The following is a 27,904-nucleotide window of genomic DNA, read 5'->3' on the forward strand; positions in this document are numbered from 1 at the left end:
AAATAATTTTAATCTTAGAGAATATTTAATAATAGTTTTAAATATTTAATAATTGTAAATATTAATATTTTTGTTTAAAATATAATATCCTTTACTAATTATACCATTCAACAATGATAAAGTCACTCTAGTAATAAAACACAATATTATTATTGGGACATAACGCTATCCACAATCACAACATAAACAAGAAATCATTGTCAAGGTAAATATCATCCAATCATAATCCAAGCACAAATGACCTTTTCAAACATGACATTTCAAACGATGTATAAAAGAAAGCCAAATAATGTAATTTTAAACTTGTTCATAAGTCATTGTTTTCCTATTTAACATGTGCTTTTTACAATCTTCACCACTCAAGTAATAAATCCTTGAAGATCCTACAATCCCAATCAGCATCTTCTATGCAAAATGCACAACAAATCCGATTAATTACTAATTTATACACTAACAAAACAAAACCTTATTATTGAATAAAAGATATGGCCTTGACTTATCAACATGTATAGCAAGTCTCAAATCTCAACTTATTGAATAATAAATTTATCATAAGTTCAACACTAAGCATCACTTCCCCTAAAAAGAACAATAAGCATTACATGGTAACTATTTAAAATAATATTTTGCTTGTTTGACTTTAGTCCTACTTGCCGAAAAGAGCTTGCTAATGTATATATACTATATAAATGCTAATATAGGATTCATGGATGAGACACTTGTGTGAATACTCTTGTCTTTGTTTATCTATGTGAGTAACTATTTAAAATAATATTTTGCTTATTGTTTTTTAGGGGAAGTAATGCTTATTGTTGAACTTATGATAAATATATTGTAAGTTCAAAATTATATTATTTATCTTTTTTTTTATATCGTTTGAAATGTCATTTTTGAAAAGGTTGGTGTAAAATTTGAATTATGATTGGATGATATTTACCTTGATAATGATTTTTTGTTTGTGTTGTGATTGTGGATAGGTTACGTCTCAATAATAATATTATACTTTTATGTTATCAATTATTTTTGTTGATTGTAATTTTTATTACTAGAGTGATTTTATCGTTGTTGAAAGGAATAAATAGTAAATAATATTATATTTTTAATAAAAATATTAATATTTATAATTATTAAATATTTAAAACTATTATTAAATATTCTCTAACATTAAAATCATTTTTGAATGGTTAAATATTTAAGATTAGTTTTTAATTATTAAATATTTTTAAAAATAGCCAATATTTTTAGTAAATTTTAATATTGAAATTTCATATTTTAAATGTAGACTTAAAATAAAATTTTGCATAGCGAGGAATTAAATTGTCCCATCTAATCTCTAAGAATTTAAAATTTTAGAAATTTGGATTGATTTATCCAAACAAATCTTTTACAAAATGAAGGAATTTTAAATAACTATAATTTAAATCTCTAGTATTTCAAATTTCTTGAAATTTTGAAATTCCTCATCATACTTATGTGCTATGAAGTTATCAAAATTTTAGTTTAAGAGTTCCTTCTCGAATATATTTTTCAACTAACGTTGAACTCACTAGATCAATTAGCAATTCTTTCCCAAATATCATTCTTGACTAAGGTTGAACTCACTATATTAGTTAACAGTTTTCTCTTGAATATTCTCATCGATTAAGGTTAAACTTATCATATCAACAATTAATAATTATTTCCCTAATATCCTCTTCATTTAAGGTTAGACTTATCAATTTTAAATTAACAAATCTCTCCTGAATACCCTCTTTAGTTAAAGAATGAACTTGCCAATTAACATTTTTTTTCCGGAATACCTTTTTCGACTAAAGTTAAACTTAATTCTTTATTTGCATTTTGTATATATTGTCGAATCCTTGTTGATTGTAAAGATTCCATTAGAATATTTCACCTTTCGAGAATTAGTGTTGAATAAGTGTTTTTTTCATCCTTTCTGTTACATGAATATTTTTTATTTGTCAAGTTTGGTATCAATTGGCAAACCTTTAGTGATGGAAAGACATTTTATCATACATTAAAAAGTCCTAGTTAATATCGATATTAAAACTTTATAGCCTTTTTAGTTCACTTCAAAGGTTTACCTTTAGTCACGTTATCTAAATTCCTTGAGAACCCATAAAGCAACTAAGATGCCCACAGATGCACCTGTAACCATATAGTTATTGATTTCTCTACATATTTTTGCACTTCACATATCAAATATTTGAATTTATTATTTCACAAAGCATTTCTAGATTCATTTTAAAGAAAAATTAGCAATAATAATGATATAAAGTGCAACAAATTATACATCTATACCAATTATGTTCCTTTATGTATATTCATCATAATGAAGGGAAATTATAACATTTATATTGATATGATATAAATACATATTTTATTATAGGCTAAATTATCTTTTTGTCATTTATCTTTTTTTTCAGTTTGATACTTTAGGTATTTATTAGAGATAAAAATATATTGTAGTCTTATTTTAACGCAACAATCAATTGAAATTAATAAATAATCCAACAAATAATACAATTCGAATAATAGAATTGGTGGGGGTTGAGATTAGCACAATATAAGTGTTTAAAGTCAGCATAGGAAACGTAGGATCCGGTTCTTAATTTGGCATGTTCTAACTTGGTGCCTTTGGCTTCATCGTAATAAGGTGATTTTCAACGAAATAGTTCCTGATGTTCACACTGTCATACAACAAATTCAGCGAGTTTTATGGGTTTGGTTCATATATAAGAGTGGCCTTGCTCAAATGACATTTCTTATCCGAATTGGTGTGTAAGTCCTAGAGTATAGTATTAGTTTTACACTTTTCTGATGTTGTTGGATTATGCTGATTTAAACTTCTTTGTATTTTTTTCTCTTACAGGATCACATTTCGTGCCTTTTTTAATAAAGAATTCTTGATTTTCCTTTAAAAAAAAGTATGGTGCATAAAAAATTTGCATGTACTTAATAAATGTTAGTCATTGATTTAATTTAGAGAAAGATTAAAGTATATTTGAGAATTTTATTATGTCAATTCAAAAGATATATTTACCACGAAACATGTAGATTTTTACCTCAACCAATAGTTTTAGATTTGAGTCCTAAATATGTAATTGTATTAAATATTTGAAGAGAGAATTTTATTGTTCATAGTGGTTCTAATTATCTGATTCAAACAAAATTATCTATAATGAAGAATACATATGATTTAGAAGGAAAAAAAGATATAATGTTAATTATATGAATAATATCTTTTTTTATATATAAGATAATCAATTTGAAACGAATAGCATGAACCTATGAAAGATTTTATGATATTTGGGATTATTTTTAAAGGTTGAGCACTAATAAGTATCAGAGTTGTTATATATATGATTACAAGCAAGAAGTTTGTGGATTGATATTTTAACATATGGATTTAAAATCATAATATATGATGATAAAATAATTAATATTATTGTTATGAAAAACATATTATATTTCAATTTTCTAAAATATAGGGGTATTTTGTTACTATAAACTAAAATTTAATATTGTTATAGATAAGATATTCTATTTTGAGTTTCTTAAAATTATGGAGGTGTTTTATTAATATAAAATAAAATAATATAGGTGCTTAAACTTATTATGTATATGCTCATGATAGTGTTGCATATAAACTTCATAAATATTGGAATTCACTTTAATTTATCATTTTGAAAATACTTTGAGTTAATGTTTACATATTTAAAAATAATTTATTTTGCAAAATGAATTTTTTAAAAATGACGAAGGTCAAACATGCACTACACATCTCATCGATCTCTATGGTGTGTAGTAGTGTTTGATGTGAGATTGAGGGAAATGTTTTCTTTTTTTTCAAATGAAAGGAGTCATTCTCAAGATTGAGCTATGAGCTCTTAATAGATACATATGGTCCTTCATATCAATAACACTAAAGAGACACACTTGATATATTTATCTATCTATATGTAAGTGTGAAGACATTGCCAGCCACCACTTTCTAATTAGAAACTGTTTGATAATGTGTTTTTGGATCTTGGGATTTTGAATTGACAAAGAGAAGGAGAAGCTCCTAAAATTAGCTACAAGCCCTATTTATGTTTACTTCATTATCCAAAAAGCACCTTTTTTAAGGCTTTTTTCTAATATGTTTGGCTTTGACACAACTTCTAAAGAGTAAGAGAAACTCAAAATTATAGACATGGCAGAGGCATAAAGTTATAAAACTATTATTAAAGTTGATTGCATTTGATAAGGTTAAACTTCACCTCAAACATGAGAACAAGAGACAGTGGTCTTTATCTTCATCCAAGGCAAGTAAGACCGCAAGGCAATATCTTGTGATGAAAACATTTTTGCAAAAGAAAGAGGCATCTAATTACTTAACAAATCATAATTTATTTGGTAATCATAATAAGCAATTTATTTCATTTTACCTTCCTCAATTTCCTCAAATTCCTCATTTGTAAACACTGACAAGGGTATCCTTTTAACCAATATTGAGTCCAAATAAAAGCTTCCACCATTTTTGGTGTTAGAGAGCTACAGTATGGATCAAACACTCTTCCATCAGTGCTAAAATATTAACACACTTTCTAACATATTAGCACATTCTAATATCAATTAAAATTTATTAAAAATATCAATTAAAATTTATTAAAAATTACAAGATTAAGAAATTCATAAAATATAAAATGAGACCTACCAAAATTTGTAATTAATTTCTCACAAATTTCAGTTAATACTAGAGAATATGTTATAAAAAAAATTAAAAATTTCATATACATTTTTTGCAATCAATCTCAGATTTCTATTCCTAGACACATGTTATTTCAATTTCATAGACTCTGAAAGAATAATAATAATAATAATAATAATAATAATAATAATAATAATAATAATAATAGAACTAATAATAATAATATCAGGATAAAATTATTAAGACAAATTGATATAAAGAAGCAGGGATATACTCTGCATGCTAATAGATACGGGAAAAAAGGAACAAAAAACATTGTCCCCTAAAACAAGCATAAAATTCAGTTTAACAAACCATGTATTATTTTTTTTATTGATGTATTGTTTTATATTTAAGAACTCAGGTAATTTGATTTCCTCTGCTACTACCAGCAACAACAAGCTAAGAGCATGCATGCTTTAAGGATGCACAGCCCCACTGAGAGGCATATGATGATGCATGGAGGCAATGGATCAGGTGATTCAGGACTTGTTCTATCAACTGATGCTAAGCCTAGACTAAAATGGACACCAGATCTTCATGAAAGGTTCATAGAAGCAGTCAATGAACTTGGCGGAGTAGACAGTAAGTATATGCAAACAATAAACAGATTATGAATCAGAAAATGATAATTTTAAAGCTAATTGTGATTACTCTTGCTATGCAGAAGCTACACCAAAAATAGTATTGAAACTAATGGGGATTCCTAGACTTACTCTTTACCACTTAAAGAGTCATCTACAGGTAACATTATTTCAACTACCAATATAATTAAGAAAAAGGTTTATTTAATTTTGGCTATATTATTTATTTAAATTACCAGTATAATTGTGATAATGTTATGTAAAGACTAGTGGAAGAGAACAGCTAGACACATGATGATTCTAGTTATTTGTAAATGGCTGTTTTGGCTTTTTAATGTTCCTTTCAAGACATGAAAACAAAATCAATCTTCTGAAACTTGGTCTAAATATCTATTAATTATATAGTAGAACTTGCTCATTGTTCTGTTTTAACTGGAAAACCAATTAGCTTTTGTAAGAAAAGTAAATTTAAATGGCATCAAAACCTCATTCTGGTTAATGACGGATGGCAGTTCATGGCGAAAAGCCAAAAATCCTCTACAAAAATATGACGGATGGCGTAGCGGAAAATGTCAGACGTCATGGCGGACAAAAAAAATTATATATATATATTAACAAAACAACAACAACAACAACAACAACGCCTTATCCCACTAGGTGGGGTCGGGTACATGGATCAACTTCCGCCATAATGTTCTATCAAGTACCATACTTCTATCCAAATCATTAAGTTCGAGATCCTTCTTGATAACCTCTCTTATAGTCTTTTTGGGTCTTCCTCTGCCTCGAATTGTTTGCCTTCTCTCCATCTGGTCTACTCTCCTCACTACAGAGTCTACCGGTCTTCTCTCTACATGCCCAAACCACCTAAGTCTATTTTCCACCATCTTCTCTACAATAGGCGCTACTCCAACCCTCTCTCTAATAGCTCCGTTTCTAATTTTATCCTGTCGAGTCTTACCACACATCCACCGCAACATCCTCATCTCCGCTACACCTACTTTAGTCTCATGTTGGCTCTTGACCGCCCAACATTCTGTTCCGTACAAAATTGCCGGTCTTACCGCAGTCCGATAAAACTTTCCCTTTAGCTTGATCGGTACATTTGCATCACATAACACCCCCGATGCATTTCTCCATTTCATTCATCCTGCTTGAATGTGATGATTCACATCTCCTTCAATTTCTCCATCATCCTGTATTACAGACCCAAGATATTTAAACCGTGTGACTTGAGATAAAAATTAAATATAAATAAAAAATTAAAAAAAACAATGGATTGTATTCAAATAAACTAAAAAAGTTTCATGAGTTCACACAATAACCAAGTACCAACACCAAATAAACTCATTCAAGAGTTCAAAATAACAAAAGGATAAAAGCATAAAAAATAGAAAAAGAGGTGTCAAACAGAAAAAGATCATAAAAAAAGGGGTGAACAGAAAAAAAAAAAAAAAAAAAAAAAAGCAGAACCAAAAATAAAAAAGAGGTTTCAAACAGAAAAAAGATAAAAAAAAAAAGAACAAAAACAACAACAGCAACAAAAAAAGAAAAAAAAACAGAACCAATTGCCCTCGGTCGCAGACTGTAGTGCTGTTGCTGCCGCCGCCGTCCATGCTCGCGTCCGTCGCCGTCCGTGCTCGCGTGCGTGGTGCGCTGGTGCCACGTCGCGTGCGGGGTGCCGAGTTTGCCGTCGTCGCCGTCGTGGTGCAGGTGCTGATGCGGGGTGTTGCGTCTCGTTTGCGTGGTGCCGTTCCTGCTCGTGCTGCTCACCCCTTTTGCATGCGAAAATCGGGTTAGGGTTGGGTCGGGTCAGCCCAACACCTATCCCGCAAAAAACAAAAAAAATAGCCACAATTCCACCATTGCCGCAATTCTGCCATGACCGCCATAGCTATGGCGGCCGCCATGGCGCCGCCATCCGCAACCCGAAACGCCACCGCTATTTGGTGGCGGTTTTTCAAATTCCCGCAACGCTATTCCGCCATAGCCGCTATTTGATAACACTGTTTGAAAATGAATTTATCTTACCAGCATCAACCATGGAAGCAACAGCCAGAATTTAAGAAGCAAGTGGAGTTCAAATGAAACATTTAAGCATAGGCCTCCAAACAAACAAGTAAGAACACTTTCCAGTTGCATTCACTTTATTTTTTCATCAAGTTCTCATAGTTCAAAAGAATTCTCTGTAATGGGAGGCAACACTAACAAGAAATAACCCTCAATCCAGAAATTCAGAAATAAATGATGCATTACAGATGCAAATTGAACTACAAAGAAGACTGCATGAGCAGCTTGAGGTATAGGACATCTTTGACTTTTAACCTTAAATAAACACATTAGTAATTAAACTTAAATAAATACATGGAATATGGGAAAGTCAGAGAAAAAGAGCAACATTAAATAATAAAATATAACCCACACAATTTCAAGGTTGATGGTTCATCAGTTATAAGAATTGAAAAAGAACAACATTAAATAATAAAACATAACCCAAACAATTATTTCTAACTTCACTCCTTTGCTAATTAGCTTCTTTCTACTTTTAATTAAAAGAAAGGTGACTGGCTATAGAGGTATAGAACTGATTTCAATCAGCAGATCCATTATGTCCAAAGTTTATTCACAAACAGAGCATAGAATAACCATTTGAAGCAATACATGCAGATAAAACAAATAACTTATTTTTCAGGCACAGATTACTTTTTCTTTCACGTTGTCGCATGTGAGAATAAAACCTTGTATTTCCTAGTTATGGTAAATGGCTATTATAACAAATTAATTTCTAGATTGTCAAATTGAAATTCACATGGTAACCACCAGGCTTATTTTTTAACCGTGAATCATAATTCACATCAAATTGCAAGATTCAGGGCTATTGTCTTCTAATACAATTACAAATAGATAGCGAAAAAATACTTCAAAAATATGATAAAGATAATATAAAATGTAATAATTTTAAACTAGAACTGAAAATAGATAAAAACAACCTAACCATAAGTCTTATAATACAAAATTACTAGACATATATGAGTCTTTTTTATTACAAACATTTTTTATACTGGAACTACAAAAAATAAAAATAAAAAAGTATTCACTTACTTAAACTTCATCAGTGCTATCATAGGACCGAATATTTCATCTTGTGCTATAAGCATGTCCTCCTATACATGTTAAAAATAAAAAAGTAGAAGTACAATATGATGGTTAGTTACTCAGTTATTTAATCTTCTTAATGAAACCCTACTTTGTATTTTTGTACAAAACAATAAATTCTTGAATTGTGTGAAATTGTTCTGCATGAATTTCATGCAGATTTGCAGAAAATTTCACGGGAGTTAGAATTCACCTTAACATTGGAGAAAATTGTTGGCTCAATGTAGTAACCCTTGTTACCCACTCTTTTGCCCCCTGTCAAAAGGGTGGCCTCTTCTCTTTTTCCATGCTCGATGTAGGAAAGAATTTTTTTCAAATTGCTTTTTGTCAACCTACCATAGCAAGTTGTAATGTAAGTCACTAGAGGAGGATCCTAATTAGTAATTAACTTTTCTTGTTTGAGTCATTTCTTTGTTTTTTACTAAGGCAATGCTTGAAATAAAGTTGTAGGAGAACAAGAGTAACATAATGGGGTTGTGCTAGTTTATACCTGAGGCCCTTGCTGAACATTAGGATCAAAGGGATCCCCAACAACCCAAGCTTTTGCCTTCTCTGCCAACCTCTTCTCAAATTCATCATAGATCCCTTCCTGAACAAGTACGCGGGAGCCTGCAGCACAAACTTCTCCTACAAAAGTGTTATGCATGAACGATAGTGCATTACAAATTATCGTAATAAAAAAGGGTTATGTTTGTGTACTCGTTGATCGTTGCCTCCTTGGAGTAGAAGATAGGGTCCTTATCTTTTCCAATGAATGCCAAAAGATTCATATTATATTGGAATTTCAATGAAAGAGAGGGTGAGTCTTCAAGCTTCTTCCATAGGGCTACAATAGTAAGTTCATCTTCAATCCAACACATCATGGAATTTTATATTATATTTGGGAAGCACAAATTAGAATCAGAAATTAGAGAAATAATATATGAGCAGAGAACATGCTAATGGTAGTAGAGCATAAATAAATAGAAAAAAATATAAAAGAATTAAGAAAACATGAATACCTTCCATGTGAGTTTAGAGTTAGATGTACTTATCAAAGACTTCCTACCTATGCTTTGTCTTGAAAGAAATTGAAGCACACCTTTCATGTGTAACATCAAACTTCATATTTCAACTGAAAATGGTATAACCTTTTAAAGCACATCAATTGGTTTTTTATTCTTACCTCTCTTTTGAAATAATGACATTAAATTTGTTTATAATTATATTTCAGTCCACCAAATTTAGTCCGTGAGGGAGTATTTTTCTTATGAGCTTGCAGTTAAGAGCTTTTTGATAAAACTATTTTCCAAAACAGCTTTTTGAGCAATACAGTAAGGTGTCATAGGGTAATTCAGATTCAGATCGAGTAATACAATCTATATAGGACTTCACACAGGTTGGAATTAGTTGGTCAAATAGAAGGGTAATAGTAATACAATCCAATTCTAGTTATTGTTATTATAGGAATTAACATAGAAAGTTTGTATCTAAAAAATTATCTATTTGAAAGGCAAGACCTGAAAATGAAGAGCAGCCAGGATTTATTATAGGAATTAACATAGAAGTTTTGTATCTAAAAAATTACCTATTTGAAAGGCAAGACCTGAAAATGAAGAGCAGCCAGGACCACCGGTTAGCCAAAGCATAAGACGATCATTTTCTGACTTAACAAAGTAGTAAAACACTTGTCATCATCTTTTTCTCCCAATCCAACATACCTGGTTTAAGAACAATAATGTCTCAGATTTTGTATCAAAATATACAATATCTCATCACTAATCATACCATCCATATATTCATAATAGAATTCAATAATCCATTAAGCATTTCAAGAGACAGTAGAATTAATCTAGAGATGCACCCATGACCAAAGATTTTAATCAATTCATTATAGATGGAGAATTAGAAGCGATCAAACAATTATGAGAAAAATAAAAAACACAATGTTTCTTTGGTCATGTTCCACATATATTTAATTTCTTTATGCTTAATTCTACGTATTATCAGTCTTTATGTTCCTTGATGGGAGACAGAGGGCAAGGAACTAAGGATTACAATCCAATTATCCGAGCAAGCAAACAAGGTATACAAAAGCTAGAAGACTGCCTAAGTGAGAAAGAGCTAAGATAAGAATAAACCTGAGTAACAAAAGTAATGATTTCATGAACACAAAATACACCATGAGACAAAGTCACACAAAAGCTGGCTGCATACATAGATTTCATTAATCCAGACTAATTAGAAAGTAAGCCTGCACAGAATATGTGTGATTTGGGGACAAAAGCCGGGGAAAACAAAATTAGAACAAGTGCTCATGACTTATTCAAGGAAATGACTGTAATCCAGTAAATGATAAGTGATAACTTCGTACTTGCTCAACCTTATTAGTTACAGCTTTGTAGCCCAACAATTCAAAAGAATTTTGTCTTCTTAGTTGGTACAAAACAATTCTTGACAGGAAAGACTAATAGAAACAAGTGTAGAATGAACATGAGTTCTAAGAAAACAGTAGTAAAATATCTACTTCAAGATTACCTCAACTTTTTTTTGACAAACTATATCAATAGCCATTCAATTCAAATACTGGTTGATAGCATATGTGAAACATAACAAACAGTGTTCCTTTTGAGTTTACAGTAATAATACCTTTAGAACACCATCAGCAGATAAAATCTGTTGGCCATGACAGATAGATGCCACTGGCTTCTTGTTTTCAAAGAAATGCTTCACCAAGGCAATGACTGGCTCGTTCAATGCCACTGGCTTCTTGTCTCAATCGCTACTTTTACTTTCTGGTCTATGTCAAATAGAAATTTAACTTATTCTTTATATGTATTGAAGGGCACATATAGTCCACTATAGTGTAGTCCTTACTTCGGTAATTTAAGGCTAACTCTAAGATTCTTTGGGAGAAAATTCTTAAATCCTAAAAACAGATTTTCTATGCCTAAAAACAAGATTGTAGGAACTGGTTTAATCTAAGCTTTTAAAGGCCTTAAAGTGCATTAACTTTAGTTAAAAGTGAACTCAAGGTTCTAAAATGAGTTCTAGAAGTTCAATGACTATGAAATTTTGTGGAGAGTTAGACATTAGCAATACAAAACTGAGGAAAAAGGTTTCATTCCAAAAGATACATTCCTCTGAAACTACTTTTCCGTTGCCAAACCCATCAATATGTCAATATAAAACAAATAAATATCAAGATATATAACCAATGAGCACTATTTTAAATCAATGGGAAGAGATCCAAACCAGAGAAAATATCATGGTGTTGCTTGATAGTGTAGCTATCCTTGGTTTAGTGCTCGTCGAGAGAGGCGATCCTTTTATGTGTAATGTGCAAGAAGAAGAAAAGAATATCACACAATGTATTCTAGAAGCACATGAATTGACTTGAGACTACTTGAGGAAAGAAGATTCAGTTAACTACAACAAAGAGTCCTTATAAGATACTAGCTCTAAGATAAAGTGATACTAGCTAACACCTAGCTGGAAATTTCAAAGAATTTTTAGCTGAACAAAGAAATGCATTATTGTTGTCAATGTTGTGCTGAAACTGTATCAATGATTGCCTAAGTCCCCTTCACCTAAAAAAAATTCTGGCAGCTATACTAAATTGCAATTTAGAACTTTCTTTGCTTGAGAAAGAAAAGCCAACTAGAACTCACCAAAATTGTGCTTATTCACCTTATATTAACATGAAAGAAATCATGCATATACAGCAAGCCCAAGAGAAAGAAGACAAATATTAGTGAATCTTCAGCATTTTGTTCATGAAAGTTTTCAAAACAAAAGATAAAAAAACATTCAATAAAAGGAAATTTAGAGCTCATAGTAGTTTAATAACATGTTGGAACCAGACATTTGAATTTTAAACCTACAACTCTTTGATGTTGAGCTTTTCAATCATATACAGCCCAAGATTAAGGAAATCAGATATACTTCTTTAAACTGATCACATCAGGAGATCAAGGTTGACAAATAAACTAGAGCACAAGAGTGCATTTTGAACACATTTTTACAAGAAAGACTAATTACTGGTAGAATAATTCTCTTCCAGTAGAAATTCTTTGAGGACGTGCTGGAAAAGGAATAGGAGAACTCAGACCAGTGCCTCTATTTGAACCGTCAACTTGAATACTCTTCAGCATCACTGGCCTTTTCCAATTGTCCAACTTTTGTGAATGTCTCAATCTGTTCATGCTTGGAAGGTTAGAATACAAATCAAAATGTTAAAGTATCAAAACTTGTCTAGAGTTTCCACGTCAATAAAAGTGCTATATTATTTTATTCAATTTATCTATTAATCTTGGTAGAGATTTAAAATTGTTCACGAGCTCTTCATAAAACCTTAAGCATTTAAGTTGGTATTTGCCACTCCCACTCTTCGTAATTAAAATTAAATTTCAGCACAAAGTAAAGTGGGCTATGCATGTCAAACCTAAATGGCTCCTTCTGTAGGGGATATGTTATGGGTACTAAACTGTCCAACCATTTCGGTATGAAATACAAACATTTACGGTAGGTCATCCATTTTACATATTAAAATTAGTCTAAATAAAGAAGTTAGTGGTGTGTATCAACAACTGCCAGCAAAAGAAACTGAAAATACTTTGTTTTCATATCCAAATGGAGAAAAATAACAAATCATAACATGCCACAACTGAATATTAAGTTCTTTCAGTACAAACAATTTTTTTCTACCGACTCCATTCACTTTTAAAGGGAAAATATCATACAGTTCACAATCATACTTGAGAACTATATAGCATCACACTCTTAGTTTTTTTAGATGCCTTTGTATCACAACAAATAATGTGTCATCAAAGACTCAACTCATCTTCTACTTCTGCGGGTATAGAAGATTAATTTTAAATTGGCAGTGAAAGGTTGTGTTTCACAACTCTCATGCAATGCAAATACTTACAGTTTCAGGATTTGGGTCCAAAATTCTATATATCAACATTTTTGCTCCCACTGGATACCAAAGAGGGCATGAAAACTCTGTTCTCTCAATCTGAAAGAAAGAAAAAAACGCAGAAAAAACATCAGCATCAACGACAACCCAAATTCTATTTTGATGAAAACATTTTAGACAAGCAACCATTAGATAATGCAATATTTTTTGAGCCTTTGAACACAGAATTGAAGAGTGTTAATCAGAAGAACTCGTAGATTGTCAGAATCACAGCCAGCACCTATTAAGAGCTGCAAGAGACAAATGGTGAAAAATCTCATTTCCAATTCTCACTCAGAATTCAGGGTCAATTTGCTGCTTTGGTTACTCTTTCACCGCATTAAGCTAATAGATAAATTGACCCCATAATAGCAAGTTGTTTACTACTTATTAGTTATTATCATGTTAAATGGCTCATAAATAATAATTGATGTATTTCAACATATGCAAGATAAATATTTTGATTTGCATTACAATATATTCTACAGTAAACTATATATTTGACATGTTTAAATTCATGCCTTACTATATAAGGTGGTTAGATCAAGCTCATCAAAAGGAAGATATCCAGCCAGTAGGAGAAAGAGGATAACCCCACAGGACCAAACATCTGCCACAGCACCATTGTAACTCTTATGACTGAGTACCTAAGCTCATCAAAAATAAAATGCAGATGCCAGTACAAGAATAGTTAGTATTTTACATTTGACATAAACAGAATTACCGAAATTTTAACTAAACAACAAGCCAGGCTTGTACTTTACCTTAGGAGCCACATAGTTCGGAGTCCCACAAGTTGTCCGAAGGATACTCACCCCCTATCAGAATATTCAAAAGTTCAAAGCAGTTTGGTATTATTATATCTTACATGAGTCGAAGTCATATATAAAAGCTAATTTGGTGACAAGCTCACCTGCTCAGGAAATGCACTCAAACCAAAATCGAAAATCTTTATATTTCCTAGTGAATCAAGTAAAAGATTTTCAGGCTGCACAAGGCAAAAAGAAAAATAGAAAATTAGAAGAAATCACAATAAGGACAACAAACAACTTCTCAGATCTCACTCAATGCAAACCTTTAAATCTCTGTGATAAACTCCCTTACTGTGGCAATAATCTACACCGTCAATAAGCTGTTGGAAATATCTTCTAGAGTCAGCTTCACTAAGGCGTCCATGGTGTATCTGCACAATCATTATTCACCATCAAACATTTCCAATATCTTGAATGGTGATTAATAAAAGTCACAGCAAAAGCTACAAAAGAAGGTTCCATCTTGAGCCACTCACAATTTTATCAAACAACTCACCACCCGTGATGAACTCCAATATAATATAAAGCTTAGTACGGCTTGCAAGAACCTGAAGAAAAAAGCGTTTTACAACAGAAAGAAGTGCTTGTGAGTGGCAACAGCTAACAACAGAAACATTAATAATGACTTATCAGAGCAAATATTGAGTCGGCATGACTCTTCTTTTAAAACCTTTTTCATTTAATCAAGGAAGATTCTCAAAAATCAAAATATGATTTCCAGAACTGTCCCTCACTCCAAAAGTCCAAAGAATCAAAATAAAAAGGAAACTCTATAATTCTGGTTTTGCTTGTACTTCCCGAAACACTTCTAAACTCCTACTTAACATAACAGCGCATTCCATACTTGACTGGACATCACGTTTTGAAATTGGATGACAACTTAGAAAAGAAGCCAAACAGGCCCTTAATTACGAAAATGGAAAGCAATTACCACATGCCTCGTGCAGGCGAACAACATCAGGGTGCCTAACTAGCTTCATGATCGAAATCTCCCTCTTGATCTGCATAATAGAAAAAGTTAATTAGAAACGCACCATTCGCGAAACTTGTTACAGTGAAAGAAAATTGAGTTTATTAGGAAAGTTAATTAAGAGTGCTTGCTACCTGGTCGACCATCTTGTGCTTGATGATGGTGCTTCTATCGAGCACCTTCATGGCCACGATCTCGCCAGTTCCTGTGTTCTGAGCGAATTTCACTTCCGCAAAGGTTCCCTCCCCATTCAACCAGAGAAATACAAGCAGAGAAACAAGCAACACTAGCAACAATGTGGTATGACAGAGAAACAAGCAGTACCTAAAATAAAACTAAATAGGGTTTCTAAAAGGAAAGGCAAAAATAGATGTCTGTCATGCCTGTCGTGAACCGCCACGGTGCAATAGTGCAAATGCACGAAACCATACCTACAACAACGCTGACAGCGCGTCATTTGGGTTTCAAGTGACAACAACTATGGCGAGCCGTGACGGTGGCGACCAGCCGGGACGGTGGTGACAACGACGACGAGCCATGACAATGCGTGGAAACGATGGGTGACAGAGGTTAACGAGGGAAACAAAGAAAGAGCGAGGGTGAGAAAGATGAGAGAAACTAGGTTACCAAAGAAGAAAGGAGCAGCAAAAAGTAACTAAGCTAGAAACTAACAATTTGTTTGGTTTACATTTTCATTTTCTGATTTTATGTCTTATTTGTATTTTCTATTGATTTGAATTTCTGAAAATATGTTTGGTTTGACTTTTTGTTTTTTGTTTTCATGAAATAAAAATATGAAAATTTATGATATATTGACTTCTTATCTTTTTGTATTTTTATATTTGTTTAAAATTATAATCATTACCACCGCAATTTTATTTTAGCCAAAGTGAAGTTTCTGTTCTCAACTGAAAACACTAAAAACGAAAATTTATTATTTTCGTTTTCATTTTCTTGAACAGAGAATTGTCGGTAGGACCAATGTAGAGGACTCATTCATTCGACTAAGAATCATACTAAACACCTTTATGGGATGTATTCTTTTGTGATTCTAGAAAGAGAGCTTTGTCTTTCTTCCCTCTTGAACAGAAAAGCAGACTTGAACTACTTGTTCTGCTAGATCGACTCGAGGACGGTGAAACATTATGTTGAGAAGAAAGCCTTGACAAGGTGCAATCCTTGTAACCGGGAAAGCCACAAATGGGGGAGGAGGATACGAAGATCACAAGAGTTTGTTTCCCTAAGAGCCCGTAATCCCCCTGAGAAGCCCCGGGATGACACCCAATAGTTACTGTCAAAGTCCATGTCCGCAGGAAGTCAAATCCCGTGATCAAGCCTGAGTTATCCTATTTTGGTTTTGGAAAGCAAGTCACAATCAGATTAGTTAAGATAGTTTTCAACACATTTTCATCACCGTTTTCTATTTTCAGTGAAAATGAAGACAGAAAACAACCAAACCAAACACCTCCTAAATATTTAAAGGCATTCAAATTTCAAAAACAACTTTTAGAAGACCCTCTTAAAATAACCATTGTAAGACATTTTAGAAAATTGTCATTATATAACTTTTATTATTTATAAAATTGACAAGCTGACATTTTAAGCAATTAAACCGTTTTAAAATGTGTCATAAAAAATAATATTTTTAGTACAAGAACAAAATCTTGTTCAAATCCTAATCATATTCACAAATTTCCCAATCTTACAATGACAGACAAAACAGTGACTATAACCGGTGAACTCATGCCATTGCTTTGTATCATGTGGCAAGTCAGACAAGCCACTATCATGTCAAAAAATACATTAGATCATGGACCTAATTTTAACAATTGAAAAACTAGGAAAACCAGATGCATTATGCATGTAATTAGAACAAGGGATAAAAAAGAAATTGCATTGACTAAAATAAGAGGTTTAAAATACAATTTAAGTCTAATGTTTTGGAAACCTAAAAAAAAATTATGTACAATTCCTTGAAGCTTATAACTTTACAAATTATCAACTAGCTATACACACTAGCTTGTTGCTTCTGATAATCCTGCTCAATATATATGGACAAAGGGTTTCATTGAACAGATTGTTATCTGCTATCTTTCGATTGCAAAACTGCAGCCCTAAGCCGCGATTCAGATTGCGTTGCTATCCATTCTACTTGTTTCTTCAGATCCCTGCAAATTCAATAAAAAATATATCAAGGAATAAATACGTATGCACAATTTGGGAAACAAATTGAATGTAGGTTGTGAAAATGTAAAAGTAACACACATGCAACGGGGTATGCGACATGCTGAGTCTCTGCAATTCTTTGAGTGTAAAGTCAGTCCTTGCCAAACCTTCTTACAAAATTGGCACCCCCCAGAAAATCGAATTTCGCACCTACTGGCATGAGCGAACAGCTTTTTAATTTGACGGCAATGTGGGTAAGTGCATGGTTGAGTTTTGATTGAGTGACACAGAGATGCATGTTCAATAACATCCAGAAGTTGCTGCAACTGCATGACAACAAATTACACAGTAAGGAAGCAAGCAACCATATATATATTATATATATTATGACAAGAACGGAAAATAAAATTATAAAAAACTAAGAAACAAAAAAAGGTGTTATTAACATTTAAAAACAATCTAGAAGACACGAAACATAAAAGTCTGGGAACTAGGTTCATGTTTCATACCATTGCTGAGTTCTGCTGCAATTCTTGATTCCCTGAAGGAGATTGTGCTGGTGAATAAGCTTCATTCAACGTGTGTGCATGGCAATTAGCACCTCTCTCGTTGTAGCATTCAGAACAGACAGTGAATTCAGGGCAATTCTCACATTTCCAGTAGCGCTGGGACACATTGTTTTTAGAGCAAACGCGGCATGTTGTTCCAACAGTCAGAAGAGTAGGATTCTTCACAAGGTAGAGGATCATCATTGAGGAATACTTGGCTCTGCGCAGTGAGTCAAACTGAAACCTGTTCCTTTGGCAAAAGCTCAGAAAGTTGTGTCTGGAATCAAATAACCCATTATCAAGAATGATATCATTCTCCTTGGTATCACCAAGGACGTCATCCATGAGGACCTGGAAAGACACAATTCAAAGATATGTATGTGTTAATTATTTGCTTTTGGCCTGCATTATGTAGCTTCTTTTCTAATACCTTCTTCTTCTATTGTTTCAGTTTTTGACTTAGTTAATAAGTGGTTCCTACACTTTAGGAGCAAGTAGTTTGTTATCCAAGATTGTTTGGTAATACGTTAGTTTTTCTGCTTTACTTGAAATATTATAAATGTACTGTTGCTGATAAATAAAAAAGTATTCCCCACTCCTCATTCAAATCCGTATTTTGATTTTCTGTTTTTCTTTTCTGCCATAAAACCTACAGAATGTTGTTTCAAAAACTCAGTAAGGATGAGAAAATCTCTAGTATGAACTTAGCTTCAAGTTTAGGAGGTACCTGATGAAGTCTATGCCTCTCGCCTTTGGCTGAAATGTGTGAGTGAACAGTATGGCATCTGAAATATTAAATATGAAAAGTAAATGACATAAGCCCTTTTGGTTTCTTAAATATATATCCTGATACCAAACATATAACCAGAAAGAATAGTAGCATGCAACATATATATGGAAAGAGGTAAAAAGAGAAGATAGCATAATCAAATTCAATTGACAAATCCTACAAGGAAATATTAGCGGACACCAGTCTCTAGTTAATACTTAATACCTACAATGGGAAAGAAAGAAGATATAGACAAATGTAGGTATCTTGAATAACATGATTTAAAAAAGGATCTAAAAATTTTAAGTTATACAATAATATTTATATATAAGTCAGTACTTAGGTTTGTACACAATGATAAAATTTTGTGTTTATATGATTAAAACTTAAATAATATATAAATTAGATATTTGTAATTAACATTTGAAATTTTAATAAAATTATTTTTAACTATCGATAATTTCTTAAAGAAAACTATAAAAATTTAATTTAAAATAGAGATAAAAAGTGTAAATCAAAAGAGATAAACAGCACATGTATATAACAAAATACAAGGGATGAGAGGCAAAGAAACAGTTCAAATGTTTGATTTTTAAGTTATCATCACCTTTCACACTCCTGAAATTTCTTGCATTCAGTGCAAAACCATCGCTTCCCATTTGCTATCACTTCATGGCAGTGCATGCAAACATACTGAAATTGAACTACGAGAAAATCTTCCTTGAAAGGTAATATGGTTTGTCCCAGCTGTGTATAGGGTGGTAAAAAGAAAAGGAAGAAAGATCAGTTAACAGCTAATAAATATGAAGGATCAATATCACTTAAGTAACTAAACTCGTGTATATCTCTAAGATATTGCAACATTTCATTCAAATATGAATAAGAGCATATATTGCACAGGATGAGATTCATTTATGTAAATATAAAACACTATAATAAGGAAAAGACAGAGCCCCTCGACTGCAGGTAAATAACATATCAGTCTGGATGGATTCACTAATAAACATTGTGTCATAGAAGAAAAGTTAACAGATTCAAATCTTAAGCAAAAGTAGTAGAATAATGATGGCATAGGTAATTAAAATGTCATATTTCAGTACTAAAGGTATCTTGTTTTAGTAGCTAACTAAAAATAAATAAATATAGTCAGACATGATATCTATCTATATGATTAATAATATATATTAATGAGGAACAACTTTCAGCTTTATGAATCCAAAATTGTTAATCCCCCTTATTACTGCACTGATTTCCTTTAATATAATTAGATCCTTAACTTGAATTCCTCTTTATCTCTACAGTCCAAATATTGGATGGTTCAAGGACCAAATAATAAAACCTACATATAATCTCAAATATTCCACATCTAATTTAATAACCTAGTTCAAACTTCCTTCAGGAAGATTGGCAAACAAGTTAATTAAACCGCCTAAGATGATTCAACTATGTGTTAGAATTAATGTCTCATGTGAGAGGCATATGACTTAGTAGGGACTAATAAATAAATAATTAACAATTAAGGGCTAAATTGTAATTGGGCTTAATAGGAGAAGTTTCTAGATTAACTGCTACTTGATGGGAGTAGTGGTTATAAAAGGGGCTTAATACCCACTAATGTGAAATAAGGTCCCCTTCCTGACCAGAAAGTGCTCTTTTCTCACCCATAGCCATCACGAACGGAGAGAGACATAAAAGAAAGGTCAAAGGAAGTGAAATCCTATTTCTCTCATTTTCAAGGAAATCAAAGTGCACCAGAGAGAAGATCCTATGGAGAAAGGTACACATAATTATCTATTATTCTTTATTGATTGTTTTGTGAGAACCATAAATTTCAAGATCCGGTTGGTTTTCTAAAATTGATAGTCAAGGAAACACTCAAGAATTTTTACATGTGGTATCAGAGCATGTGTTATGAAATTTATGATTCTCCAGGAATGATTTAATTTCTCCCAATTATGCATAAACCCTAATTATGAAATTTAGGGATTTTTAATTTATGTTACATGTATTTTCAATTACATGTTTTGATAACGTGCCTTTCGTGTTAATTATATTTTCCGTTGCAAAGTATGAAATTCTAGATATATAAAATTTCATGAGAAGGAAAGCCATGAAAGTGATAGAATTTTTGGAAATTACATTTTGGGAAAGAAAGCCAAAAGTGACACTTTAATCACGAACTGCAAATTCGTGCCTTTTATTTAAGATCAAAGATGACAATCATATATTATAATAATAATAAAATTGGGCAATTACGTACCACTTTATAGAAAGTTTTAATTCCAATTACGTTTTGGAAAATGCAAATATTATCCTTTTTCAAAAGCTGCACGTAGGTACGTGCTAATTTCAGTTTTGTGAAAAATGTTGCTGCCATGTACGTGCTAATTTCAGTTTTGTGAAAAGTGGTGCTGCTATGTACGTTGGTTTGGATTCCTTTTCGAATTTCTATTTGCAAACCCCTTTCTGCTATTTACAATCCCACTTGCCTATTTTTTTTTTCTCTCAAAAATGATCATTAAACATGATTAAAGGATTGAAAGTTTATGTTCTATAATTAAATTAATGTGAATGTTTTACAATTATTGGTAGCAATAAAATATATGTATATACTATATATTTGCTTGAACGTGTTAGAATGTAAAACACAAATAAATGCAAATATTATTTTATGGCCTAGAATGAAATTAATGGAATGGCTATGAATTGTTAATAGCAATAAGTATGTGCAGGCCATATATATTTGGTTGGAATTAAATGTATGTTAAATTTGTTAGTCACCAAAGTGACCAAATTTATAAGGTTATTTAATTCCAAATTAATAATTATTTCAATTACTCATAGAATAATGGATGCTAAATTATATGATTGTTGGCTTATGGGTAATTGAAATTCATTGTTATAAGGAATTTATGGATCGCCCAAAGGTTGATTAGTTGTTCTTATAATTAATGAATATTATTGTAGGCGATTTGTGTGTATCATTAGTTTATTGATATACCCAAAGGAAATAGATACTACTAATTGGTGCATATTTAATTGTCAAATAATGTTAAAATTTTATTAGCATCATCATGTTTGTATGTTGTGTGTTGGTGTGTCACCCAAAGGAGAACATCAATATACATTGATTTTTATCTGAGTAATTTATATGTATGACTTGTGTTTCATGTACCAAAATGCTTATGTGAAGTTTTATTATGCAGTACCTGTTCCCAACTTATTGAATTCTCATGTATCATCTGTACCAATTTTTAATGGGCTTAACTTCTCTGATTGGAATGAGCAAGTCCAATTTCATCTCGGTGTTTTGGATCTTGACCTTGCTATATTGGAAGAGAAGCCTGCTACTATTACTGATGCTAGTAGCAATGAACAGAAAGCTCATTATAAAGCTTGGGAAAGATCTAACAGACTCAGCCTAATGTTCATGAGAATGACTGTTGCAGACAGTATTAAGACAGCTCTCCCTAAAACCGATAGTGCTAAAGAGTTTATGGGGTTAGTGGGAGAGCGCTCTCAAACAGCTGATAAGTCTCTTGCTGGGACATTAATGAGTACACTAACCACCATGAAGTTTGATGGTTCACGTACTATGCATGAACATGTCATTGAGATGACAAACATTGCAGCAAGACTTAAGACCTTGGGAATGGCTGTGAATGAGAACTTCCTTGTTCAGTTTATTCTAAACTCATTACCGTCTGAGTATGGCCCGTTTCAAATGAGCTATAATACCATGAAAGATAAATGGAATGTGCATGAATTGCACAGTATGTTAGTTCAGGAAGAAACGAGGCTTAAGAATCAAGGAAGTCACTCAATCCATTATGTAAGCCACCGAGGGAATCAAGGAGCTGGAAAAAAATTTGTAAAGAAACATGATAAAGGCAAAGGACCATTAAAGATCAAGGACGGTCCTGTGCAAATCCAGAAGAAAGCATCAAAGAACAATAATTGTCATTTTTGTGGAAAATCTGGACACTTCCAGAAAGATTGCCCAAAGCGTAAGTCTTGGTTCGAAAAGAAAGGTGAGCTCAATGCTCTTGTATGTTTTGAATCAAACTTAACTGAAGTTCCCCATAATACATGGTGGATTGATTCTGGATGTACAACTCATGTTTCTAATACTATGCAGGGATTCCTTACAATCCAGACCATAAGCCCAAATGAGAAGTTTGTTTTCATGGGGAATAGAGTGAAAGCTCCAGTGGAAGCGGTCGGGACTTATCGTTTAAAACTCGACACTGGACATCATTTAGATTTACTGGAAACTCTTTATGTACCTAGTTTATCTAGGAATTTGGTTTCATTATCTAAACTTGATATTACTGGATACTCTTTTAATTTTGGTAATGGATGTTTCAGTTTATTTAAGTATAATCATCTCATTGGTACTGGTGTTCTTTGTGATGGTTTATATAAATTGAAATTGGATGGTTTGTATGTTGAAACCGTTTTGACTCTGCATCATAATGTTGGCACTAAACGTAGTTTAGTGAATGAACGATTTGCTTTCTTGTGGCATAAACATTTAGGTCACATTTCTAGAGAGAGGATAGAAAGATTAATAAAGAATGAAATTCTTCCTGATCTAGATTTTACGGATCTAAATATTTGTGTGGATTGTATCAAGGGAAAACAAACAAAACACACAAAGAAAGGAGCCACAAGAAGCACTCAGCTTCTTGAAATTGTGCATACAGATATTTGTGGACCTTTTGATGTTAGTTCTTTCGGAAGGGAAAGATACTTTATCACCTTTATTGATGATTATTCACGTTATGGTTATGTCTACTTACTGCATGAGAAATCTCAGGCAGTGAATGCTTTGGAAATTTACTTGAATGAAGTAGAAAGACAATTAGACAGAAAGGTGAAAATTATTAGATCTGATCAAGGTGGTGAGTATTACGGAAGATATGATGAAACTGGGCAACATCCAGGTCCATTTGCTAAGCTCCTTCAGAAACGAGGCATTTGTGCGCAATACACAATGTCTGGTACGCCGCAACAAAATGGTGTATCAGAAAGGCGTAACAGAACTTTAATGGATATGGTTAGGAGTATGTTAATCAATTCAACCTTGCCCGTATCTTTGTGGATGTATGCTTTGAAAACTGCCATGTATTTGTTAAATAGGGTTCCTAGTAAGGCAGTTCCAAAGACACCTTTTGAACTGTGGACAAATAGGACACCTAGTATGAGGCACCTGCACGTTTGGGGTTGCCAGGCAGAAATAAGAATTTACAATCCGCAAGAAAGAAAATTGGATGCAAGAACAATCAGTGGATATTTCATTGGTTATCCAGAAAAGTCAAAGGGGTATATGTTTTATTGTCCTAATCATAGTACGAGAATTGTCGAAACTGGAAATGCAAGGTTCATTAAAAACGGTGAAATCAGTGGGAGTACAGTTCCACGATAAGTGGAAATTAAAGAAGTTAGAGTGCAAGTCCCTTTAGCTTTTGCCTCTAGCAGTAAGGTGATTACTACTTCAGTTACTGCTACAAACAGTAATGAAGAAGTACAACACAATGATGAGCCCATGATACATAATGAACCCATTATGGAAGAACCACAGGAAGTAGCATTAAGGAAGTCTCAAAGAGAAAGAAGACCAGCTATTTCGAATGACTATGTGGTATACTTACATGAAACAGAAACAAACTTAAGCATTAATGATAATGATCCAGTTTCATTTTCACAAGCTATAAGTTGTGATAATTCTGAGAAGTGGTTAAATGCCATGAAAGAAGAGATAGATTCCATGGAACATAATGATGTTTGGGACCTTGTAGAATTATCAAAGGGTTGTAAGAGAGTTGGTTGTAAGTGGGTCTTCAAGACTAAACGTGACTCTCATGGCAACCTTGAACGTTACAAGGCTAGACTTGTTGCTAAGGGATTTACTCAGAAAGATGGCATTGATTATAAAGAGACGTTTTCACCAGTCTCACAAAAGGATTCTTTCAGGATTATCATGGCATTAGTAGCCCATTATGACTTGGAGCTACATCAGATGGATGTGAAAACTGCCTTTTTGAATGGAGATTTAGAGGAGGATGTTTATATGGACCAACCAATGGGATTCTCAGTTGAAGGGAAGGAACACATGGTGTGCAAATTAAAGAAATCAATATACGGTCTTAAGCAAGCTTCCCGCCAATGGTATTTGAAATTTAATGATACCATTGTTTCCTTTGGATTTAAGGAAAACACTGTTGATCGGTGTGTATATCTGAAGGTCAGTGGGAGTAAGGTTATGTTTCTAGTCCTGTATGTTGATGATATATTGCTTGCAACTAATGATCTTGGTCTTCTTCATGAGACTAAGAAGTTTCTTTCTAGTAACTTTGAAATGAAGGATATGGGTGAGGCAAGCTATGTGATAGGGATAGAAATATTCCGAAATAGATCACAAGGATTGTTAGGCTTGTCTCAAAAGGCATATATCAATAAAGTACTAGAGAGATTTAGGATGGAAAAGTGCTCAGCATCTCCCGTTCCAATTCAGAAAGGAGACAAATTTAGTCTCGCACAATGTCCTAAAAATGATCTGGAACGGAAGCAAATGGAAGCAATTCCGTATGCATCAGTTGTTGGGAGTATTATGTATGCTCAGACTTGCACTCGACCAGATATAAGCTTTGCAACCGGAATGTTGGGAAGATATCAAAGTAATCCAGGAATGGAACATTGGAAAGCTACAAAGAAAGTTCTGAGATACTTACAGGGAACAAAAGACCACATGCTTACATATAAAAGGTCTAATCACCTAGAGGTGATTGGATATTCAGACTCAGACTTTGCTGGATGTGTGGATACAAGAAAATCCACTCTTGGATTTGTATTTCTCTTAGCCGGAGGAGCAATATCATGGAAGAGTGCAAAACAATCAGTTGTTGCTGCATCCACCATGGAAGCTGAATTTGTAGCATGTTTTGAGGCTACAGTTCAGGCTAATTGGCTGCGGAACTTTATTTCAGGGCTTGGAATTGTCGACAGTATTGCTAGGCCGCTGAAAATGTATTGTGATAACTCCGCAGCAGTATTCTTTTCTAAGAACGACAAGTACTCTACGGGTGCTAAGCATATGGAATTGAAGTACTTTGCCGTGAAAGAAGAAGTTCAGAAACAAAGAGTGTCAATAGAACATATTAACACAAAGCTTATGATAGCTGACCCTTTGACAAAGGGATTACCGCCCAAGACATTTATAGAACATGTTGAAAGTATGGGCATTATTGTTATTGATGATCATTAAGTGTAATTTACCTTATGTAATTTTGCTGACACTCTGAGCTCAATTATGATATGTTTCTGATTATCTGTTCTCTATGTTTGCATGCATGTTTGTGTTAAAGTAATGTTAACAGGTTTTGTCTTGAATGAAGACATTATGTTGGACCAATTATGTACTCCTAACTAATGGTCATATTAAGGAGAAGACTAATTTGTAGTACATGGAAGGGACTATGTCGATTAGATGATGTACAACCGCCATGACTCGAATTGGTTCCTATTCTTAATCATGAAATTATGATGTACCCAATGTGTAAAACAATTTAGTCAATTTTTAATGCGCATTATGTTAGTTAATCTATTTATTTATTTAGTCCATAATGTTTATTAATGTCACATTAGCCAAGTGGGAGAATGTTAGAATTAATGTCTCATGTGAGAGGCATATGACTTAGTAGGGACTAATAAATAAATAATTAACAATTAAGGGCTAAATTGTAATTGGGCTTAATAGGAGAAGTTTCTAGATTTACTGCTACTTGATGGGAGTAGTGGTTATAAAAGGGGCTTAATACTCACTAATGTGAAATAAGGTCCCCTTCCTGACCAGAAAGTGCTCTTTTCTCACCCATAGCCATCACGAACGGAGAGAGACATAAAAGAAAGGCCAAAGGAAGTGAAATCCTATTTCTCTCATTTTCAAGGAAATCAAAGTGCACCAGAGAGAAGATCCTATGGAGAAAGGTACACATAATTATCTATTATTCTTTATTGATTGTTTTGTGAGAACCATAAATTTCAAGATCCGGTTAGTTTTCTATAATTGATAGTCAAGGAAACACTCAAGAATTTTTACACTATGAAGAGCCAATATAAAAAATAGATGAAGGTGAGAGACAAGGTAGACATACTTTATGCATCACTAGAATGTCTTTGGCAGTTCCTTCAGAAGGAGGATTTACATGTCCCATGGACTTTAAACATCTTTTGGATACTACTTTATCGAAGATCATTTTATAATCTCCTCCACACTCTTGTTCAATGTCCCTGGCTTTATCCATAGCAGCACCAGACCAGAAGCCCCCATCAAAGTAAGGCAAACGAGCAGTTGTTACCTTGGAGTCACAACTTCCAGTAGTAACAAAGAAATGATCATGTAAGTTAGTTGAACCAACAACGATATTTTCTTCGGCAGCCTTTCTTAGCATCGAATGATACCTGCATAAATTAAACAAGCAATGTGTATATATAAATACACAATAGTTACATGGCATTGCTAATTTTCCAATGCAAGGATGACAAAAAAAAATGGCTAATGAAATGTATACAGAAGCACATGAAAACTCAACACACACACACACACGTAAGGAGAAAGAAAGACAGACCAGTGCCGTAGTTTATCTTTCTTGGGAGTTTTTTGGGTGTCAGGATGACAATATAGTAAATAATCTTCTCCCTTCATAGGTGGACAGGCCCATATATAGCAAGTTGCGAAACCTCGTTTCTTGCAAAAATCAAGATATCCAATCTGAGGATTAGAAAAAGAAAAACATGAATAGTGAATAGAAGAAATGGAAAGGTTTTAACTTCAACTGCTTACTGTGTCGGTTAATTGATATAATAAAGGAACCTTAGTGGGAATACGTTCTTACAGAAACAGAAAGCAAGTACTAATAATTAGCAACAGGAATTATAACATACCAATATCTCATGGTAAACGATGGTACGAAGAGCTTCTCCACTTTTAGTCACTCTTTTAGGCCTAAAATACTTGACAGAATCGAGATATGAAATGTACACAGAACGCTGATTAGGATAGCCACATTCTGAGCCAAACTCCTGAACATACATTGCGAAAAGGCATACATCCACTCCTTCAATCTTCTGAAACAGAAGAATAACCTGAAACAGAAGGAACTTCTGTAACTTCTGAATAATACATTATGCCAGAGGTATCACCGGAGAGATATTTACTCCAAAAAA

The 27,904-nt window shown here is 33.0% G+C and overlaps 2 protein-coding genes across 7 annotated transcripts; both read right to left on the minus strand.

Moving 5' to 3' along the window:
• Positions 1-6,346: 6,346 nt before the first annotated feature.
• Positions 6,347-15,854, minus strand: LOC114400749 (CBL-interacting serine/threonine-protein kinase 8-like). Of its 6 annotated transcripts, XR_003664000.1 has the most exons (14): positions 15,328-15,852; positions 15,162-15,224; positions 14,700-14,771; positions 14,487-14,594; positions 14,325-14,399; positions 14,176-14,229; positions 13,933-14,058; positions 13,382-13,471; positions 12,493-12,648; positions 10,040-11,777; positions 8,963-9,298; positions 8,666-8,804; positions 8,419-8,480; positions 6,347-6,512 (listed from the first exon to the last, which is right to left on the minus strand). XR_003664000.1 is itself a non-coding variant. In XM_028363369.1 (9 exons), exons 1-9 carry the CDS (start codon positions 15,376-15,378, stop codon positions 12,583-12,585), a joined length of 705 nt encoding a protein of 234 aa, XP_028219170.1. In that variant the 5' UTR covers positions 15,379-15,852; the 3' UTR covers positions 12,280-12,582. The 6 variants fall into 6 exon arrangements, 4 of the variants coding, with proteins under 4 accessions (XP_028219170.1, XP_028219172.1, XP_028219171.1 ...); XM_028363369.1 differs by lacking the exons at positions 6,347-6,512; positions 8,419-8,480; positions 8,666-8,804; positions 8,963-9,298; positions 10,040-11,777 and having other exon boundaries at positions 12,280-12,648; XM_028363371.1 differs by lacking the exons at positions 6,347-6,512; positions 8,419-8,480; positions 8,666-8,804; positions 8,963-9,298; positions 10,040-11,777 and having other exon boundaries at positions 12,303-12,648; positions 14,720-14,771; positions 15,328-15,854.
• A 1,318-nt stretch (positions 15,855-17,172) lies between these two features.
• LOC114398520 (histone acetyltransferase HAC12-like) lies at positions 17,173-18,252 on the minus strand. The gene is made up of 3 exons (XM_028360714.1): positions 17,869-18,252; positions 17,459-17,685; positions 17,173-17,361 (listed from the first exon to the last, which is right to left on the minus strand). Exons 1-3 carry the CDS (start codon positions 18,250-18,252, stop codon positions 17,274-17,276), a joined length of 699 nt encoding a protein of 232 aa, XP_028216515.1. The 3' UTR covers positions 17,173-17,273.
• Positions 18,253-27,904: the final 9,652 nt, after the last annotated feature.

Source organism: Glycine soja, chromosome 19, assembly GCF_004193775.1.
Source record: "Glycine soja cultivar W05 chromosome 19, ASM419377v2, whole genome shotgun sequence".
NCBI lineage: Eukaryota > Viridiplantae > Streptophyta > Magnoliopsida > Fabales > Fabaceae > Glycine > Glycine soja.

What these genes read in the sequence shown, in the direction of transcription:
- LOC114398520 (XM_028360714.1), bottom strand. Translation starts at nt 18,252, where the DNA reads ATGGATGACGTCCTTGGTGATACCAAGGAGAATGATATCATTCTTGAT. An exon ending in TGCAGCAGAACTCAGCAATG is followed by an intron (nt 17,686 to 17,868) that starts GTATGAAACATG and finishes GTTGTCATGCAG; the next exon opens with TTGCAGCAACTTCTGGATGT. An exon ending in TGTCGCATACCCCGTTGCAT is followed by an intron (nt 17,362 to 17,458) that starts GTGTGTTACTTT and finishes TTGAATTTGCAG; the next exon opens with GGATCTGAAGAAACAAGTAG.
- LOC114400749 (XM_028363369.1), bottom strand. Translation starts at nt 15,378, where the DNA reads ATGAAGGTGCTCGATAGAAGCACCATCATCAAGCACAAGATGGTCGAC. An exon ending in ATGTTGTTCGCCTGCACGAG is followed by an intron (nt 14,772 to 15,161) that starts GCATGTGGTAAT and finishes TTTTTTCTTCAG; the next exon opens with GTTCTTGCAAGCCGTACTAA. An exon ending in TAACCACCTTATATAGTAAG is followed by an intron (nt 13,472 to 13,932) that starts GCATGAATTTAA and finishes TCTTTCTTTCAG; the next exon opens with ATTGAGAGAACAGAGTTTTC.